Here is a 6,148-nt window from a genome sequence, read left to right on the forward strand (position 1 = left end):
GAAAAACCTAAAATAAAATAAAATAAAATTTAAAATAAATAAATACACGGTGATGGGGGAAGCTTTGTTAACCAATCACCTCTAAGAAGTGGAACCTAATTAAGGTGTGGCTACCTGGAGCCCAGGGAAGAAGAACTGGGACGGACCAGGTACTCACACTCACTGGCTGATTGCCACGGGACACAGCGGAACTTGGACTTCCCATTCTCATGGCGTGAGTTTCCCCTTATAAAAAGTAAAAATATAATTGTTTATCTTCAAGCTGGCCTAGTTATTTCACAAGTCAAGTTAACATTTACAACATGGTTTTAGTGAACTCACTAATCCAGGTGAGGCTTGCATCTGTGGCTCCCATCGGAATTCTCTGGGATACAGGTAGGTGTATTGACAAGGCTTGTTACCCCAGTACAAGGTCAGGGGTTCAAGGTTCAAAGTTCAGCTATGTAACAACTTCAAAGCCAGTCAGGCCTCCATGACCACCACAAAACAAAAATTCTATAGCACAAGCCAGGAATACATCCCTGTACCATTGAAGCAGAGGCAGGGGGATTGATGTGGACTTTGAGGCCAAGCTGGTCTACGTAGTGAGTTCTAGGACAGCCTGGGCTTCATGCCAAGACCCTCTCTAAAACCGAGAAAGAAACAAGAACAAAAAGACTCAGAAGCGTAGGTATGACTACGAGCAGGTGTCCACTTCCACCCCTGTAGGTCATGGCTTCTGGTCCTCCCTGTCCCTTGCCCTGCTTCCTCCTCTGTGGATCCAGAGGTTGGAGATCAGCTGATTACCAGAGTGTTCCAGCCCTCTCCCTGTGACTTTGGTGGTGGTGTGCTCACGCCCCCAGTCTGCAACACCAGCTACGGGGCCTATGGGGTCTGAGGAGGGCTGAGCAGACCGGGAACCACACAGCACAGCTAAGTACAAGTGCAGCCAGGCCCTGATGGGGTACTTGGCAAAGACACCAGGGCTCAAGCCTCTTCCAGCTCAGGGGCTCCTTCTGAGGACCTCGTACCCTGGAAGAAGATGGAGGCAATCTTCTTTTCCCTGGAAGTAGGAAATGGTCCTTAGTTTGCACAGGATCTGCCCTCTGACCCTTGAATAACCTGAATGACTTCCTTCCGTTATGTTATGCTCCTTGCCCCAATGAGGAATAGAGGAGCCGCCTACCAAGTCCTCCAACTGGGCCTAGAGAGGACAGCTGGGTGGGGGAGTTGGGAGAAGCCTCCTTCCATCCGTCATCCATCAGATGCACAAGGTTGGGCCACAGGAATCTGCAGGGCTGTCTGGGGGAGGTTCTTTTGGCGGGGTGTCTGATAAAGTGGAATGCCAGAGGAAGGGCTGCCTGGGGAGGAACAGAGGGTGGCGCAGCCCCCCTGACCGAGACAGCACCAGGACCGCGTGGAGGGCGCTGTGGCTCTTCGCTCAGGGCCTTCTACACCAAGTGACTAGAAGCCAGGGCTGCCAAGCTTCACCCAACCACAGTGCCCAGGGCAGTAGCCCACGGTAGACGGAGAGGACCCTTGAAAGTTGCCTCTGACCTCCACACCCACACCACGGAATGTGAGCACCCCTCCTGATAAGAGGAAATCAATTTAAATTGTCATTTGAGATTAGTTTTGGAAACCACACATTAACAATCCCCCTGTAGACATTTGAGCCCTCACACACACGGGGACAGCTGGGCTTCCCGCCTACCCACGAGTGCCCCTGACCACAGATGTTTCCAGGCTCTGCAGACCTCTGGCAGCCACCGGGCAAGTGTGTCTAAGGCTAAAAGAAGAGCAGTTTGGATTGTTCCAATCGGCGCCGTCAGGGTACAGGCAGCTCTCAGTTTATCCTCTCGTGCTTTGGGGCACCCCATAAATTCTGCAGCTCAATCTGCTTTCCGTCTCCTTCATAGCAACAACTGTCTTCAAAATAAAAATAAGTCAGAAGCAGCACATAGCTTTGCTATCTTTGGGTATTTTCTCTGCCCTCAGAAGGTGCTGAGCTCTCGGGGCCGCAGAGAGCAAGGGGCTGCGTAGAATCCTGCGAGCGACTGGCTGATCTGTGTAATTAATGGCGTGCCGTCATGGCGGATGACAGTGAGCAGGGCCCTTCTCTCCTGAACAGGGTGAAGCCAGCACCCAGCTTTTAGGAAGAAGCACTTCCTGCAGTCCAGGGCCACTGTGAGACAAGGACTGCTTGGTCATCACGGGCTGTCACCTCACTGCCCGGGTATGAGGCTCAGTCGCTAGCAGGGCAAGGACACTGGAGTCAAGCCTGGCAGTGTCTTACTGCAAGCAGGGGTTCCAAAAATTTACTCTTGACAGACTCCAAAGCTATAGGGAAACCCTGTCTTGGAACACACACACACACACACACACACACACACACACACACACACACACCCAAAAAAAAAACCCACAAAAAACAAACACCGCAGGACTAGCTTATCCCTGGAGTCCCCTGTCAATCAGGAAGATGAAAGACAGACAGGGACAGGAGTCCTTTTAGGAAGGGAAGTGAGCCACAACAGAACAGGGCCCACTTCCTGGGCCTAAGGACTGTGACTCAATTACTGTGACTCAATCTGCATGAATGTCCATGAGTCCTGCCAATATGAAAAATTTATGAGCTAGAGACCTCAGTTCTGACCCCCGCCAAGCCCGTTTTCTTACATAAATACAGTGTCCCAAAAGCAATCTTCTACATCATTATGTCATGGTCAGCATGAGGTTGGCAATGGCCAGTGTTTTTCAGGGAGCTGAAGGCAGAGACACTGGAAGGAAAAACCACTGAAGCATCCTGAAGAGCACCCCCAGAATAGTGTGTGTGCGCGCCTCTCTCTCTACCACTGGGGGTGTGGACGCCCATGGGGCAGTGCTGGAGAACGAGAGGGGCTGCAGGGTGAGAACGAGACAGAGAACCCCCTTCCTAGGAAGATGAGGAAAACCGAGTCACAGCAAAGACTCTTCAACTCTGTCCCCCATGGTGCGTAGACACTGGCACAAAATGGGCTGAAGGCTTCCTGCACAACAGGGCCTTGGAGCAGAGAATAAGTCTAAGGGGCAGAGGATGCATGCAGGCAAATGCAGAGCTGATGTGGGATCCCCTCTGTATACTGTGAATATCACTGGTTAATAAAGGAACTGCTCTAGGCCTATAACAGAGCTGTAGGGGGACAGAGCTAGATGCGGGGGGGACTAAACTGAATGCTGGGAGAAAGGAGGCGGAGTCAGAGAGAAGCCATGGAGCTGCTGCTGGAGACAAACGCACTGAAACTTGATGATGCACAGGTTAATGGCGATGGGTTAAATTAAGATGTAAGAGTTAGCCAATAAGAAGCTAGAGCTAATGGGCCAAGCAGTGATTTAATTAATACAGTTTCTGTGTGGTTATTTCGGGGCTGAGCGGGCCCCTCCCTCCAACACAGAGCCATGGCCACGGCCTTTGCTGCTGCAGCACCAAGAAGTAGGGCAGACCCAGTGTGTGCAGGACCTGGGCTCCATCACCAATCCCCAAAGAAAATGATATGACCTGGCACCCCCCCCTCGTTGCACTAAAGCCAGCTGTCAGCTCTTGTCAGCCATCTTGCTCTATCTTCAGAGCCAGGGAAGGGAGGGAGGCAAGAGGGACAAAGGAAATTCTTAAATCACAAGCAGATAGTTAAACTTCAAAACAAAAAAATAATCTGAGTCCCAGAACAGACAAAATTATATGTAATAAACAGCTTTGAGGCTCCCTGATGCCCAAGCAATTGCCTAGAGCGTCTCAGGGAACCCCGGCATGTTTCCTCCACCTGGTATGGAGGTCTGCATGCTGGGATACAGTCTGCCCTCACTCCATCCAGCGTGTTCTGGTCTGAACCACATGGAGCCAACATTTCATTCCTGGCGGATTCCCCCCTCTCCACGGTAGAACAAAGAACCTTTGCTCTCCAAAGGGACTCGAGAGGTTTATTCTTTCTTACACCGCTTGTTGGGATGTCCATTACTGATGCCGTAGCAGAAATTAGAGAAAAGTATGTCCACAGAAAACAGCGACGGGGTATGGAGGAAGAGGATGGATATGGGATGGCATCTGCACTCACAGATGGGCGCTCTGACAGCAGCTGGGCTGGCCAGGCAGGATGCACCTGCCCTCGCGGCCGCTGAGGGAAGACATGGAAAGAATGGGCACAGTCTCCATCATCTTTGTCTTTTAATAGAAGATTTGGTTTCATTGTTTACGGGTAACATAGTTAAAAATAGAGAGCTCTGCTTGTTCTCGGAGGAGGGGTAAGGCTGACCGTAATCCTGGGGTACACTGCCCATGTTTCAGTCACTGACAGACTTCAGGGAATTCTGGATGCTCACAGAAAGGAGGAGTTTGTTTCAAATCCATGGGACTGAGGACCGAGGACAAACACTCCCAAGACCCCCAGAGTCTGGTACAGAACCCCCAAACACATTGACCAAAAGTGATCAGCCATGGCTTACAAGGGCCAGGACAGCAGCAGTCTCCAGGAGGCACAGGGGACAGAGACCCTGACTCTGGGCCCAGCAGATGACAGGTTATGAAAGTAAGTCACAAACACACAAGATGTAGGGACTCAGGGCTGAGATGCTGAGCTCTGCCCGCCAGCCATTTGCAGACCTGGATTTAATGCCATGGAACTCGCTGGGTCTGTCTCACAATAGAGTAAGTCAGGGCCTCCCTGCCCCCGAGGAAGAGCCTGGTTAGCTCCTGAATCCAAAGATGCCCTTGATGTATCCTGTGAGGCCACTCTTGGTCTTCTGCTCCAACTTGTCCTCAAGAGGTGGGAAGGCCACATGGTTGAGGGCCAGGTCAAAGAACAAAGGCTTGCAAGGGATGGGCTGGAATCCTGGTGGGAAGTGCACGAGGTTGGCTTGCTTGGTGACAAGGGAAGGGTCCAGGCAAAAGGTCTCAAACCGTTCAACCAGAGGCTGGAAGACAGATCGGAATGTCCATCAGAAGGCCCACAGTGGTATGCTTACTGTGCTGGGCACGCATGTGCTGGGCACGCATGTGCTGGGCACGCAGCTTACATGTGCTCTCTTTCAGTCTCAGTTTATATGGCACATGTGAACACATGCCTGATGCCTACATAGCATGCTCCTAACTTACCTTGTATTATTGTTACTATTATTATTTTTGCTTCTTTCTTGTATGTATGAATGTTTTGCCTGAACATACCACCCACATGCCTAGTGTCTGCAGAAGTCAGAAGAGGGCTTTAGCTCCCCTGGAACTGAAGTTAGGGATGGTTATGAACCTTCACATGGCTGCATGGAATCAAACCTGGGGGCCTGCAAGAGCAACAAGTGCTCTTGACTGCTCTCTCTCCAGCCACATGCTCCCAACTTTCATTATTTACTGACACTGAGGCAAGTCTGTCCTCTGCTTCCTTGGGGACAACTAGCAAGGCATCTGAGTCATCTGTACAAGAAAAGGGAAGAATTGGGGGTGCCTAGAATCGGGGTGGAGTGTCCTCCTACTCCCCAAATGCCACAGCTGCCTTACCTTATTGTCTTTGACTTGAGAAGAGGGCTCTGCTTGATGGGAGTCATTTGCATCTGAAAAGTTCACAGGGATTCAGTAAGGATGGGGACTCCGCACATGCTTGCCACATAAGGCTTTCCACCATGGTGGTGAGCATGGCTCTAAATACCGAGCAAAGCCCGTCAGCAGGGACAGAGAGAGAGTGAGGCTTCCCTCCTGGTTGAAGAAGGGGAATAAACAGCGACAAAGCCCAGATCCACTGTGGTTAATCCCTAGGAGCTGTGGGGTTTGGAAGATGCTGAAGAGAGGGGCAGCGACCGGGCTTTTCCAATCCCTCTGCACAGTCAGTGCCTCGTGTGGTAGACAATAAGGCCAGGAAATAGCAGTCTTAAGAGAGTAACCCAAACAATGCTTTCTATGGTAAACCAGTGGTGTGGGTGTGGAGGAAGAGCGACAGAAGTCTGGGGCGGCTCACCCAGGATGGCTGCAGCCTGCAGTGAGCACTTCTCCGATCGCACTTGAGTGATGAGCTCTTGCACATCAGGCAGGTCCTGCAGTAACAGACAACACACACTCACCAGCAGGCCAGGCGGAGCAGCAGCCTCATGAGCCTGTGCTAGGTGACCCCACTGGGGCTCTGTGAGACTTTTTTTTTTTTTTTTTTTT

At 51.2% G+C, this 6,148-nt stretch overlaps 1 protein-coding gene across 1 annotated transcript in view; it reads right to left on the bottom strand.

Annotated features, from left to right (window-relative positions):
* Positions 1-3,676: 3,676 nt before the first annotated feature.
* Srp68 (signal recognition particle 68) overlaps positions 3,677-6,148 on the bottom strand; it is a 31,313-nt gene continuing 28,841 nt past the window's right edge. The window contains 3 exon segments of the mRNA XM_013347638.2: positions 3,677-4,926; positions 5,504-5,556; positions 5,958-6,033. Of these exon segments, the coding sequence (XP_013203092.1) occupies positions 4,699-4,926; positions 5,504-5,556; positions 5,958-6,033 (357 nt within the window). The 3' untranslated portion in view covers positions 3,677-4,698.

This window comes from Microtus ochrogaster, chromosome 7 (assembly GCF_000317375.1).
Source record: "Microtus ochrogaster isolate Prairie Vole_2 chromosome 7, MicOch1.0, whole genome shotgun sequence".
Lineage (NCBI taxonomy): Eukaryota > Metazoa > Chordata > Mammalia > Rodentia > Cricetidae > Microtus > Microtus ochrogaster.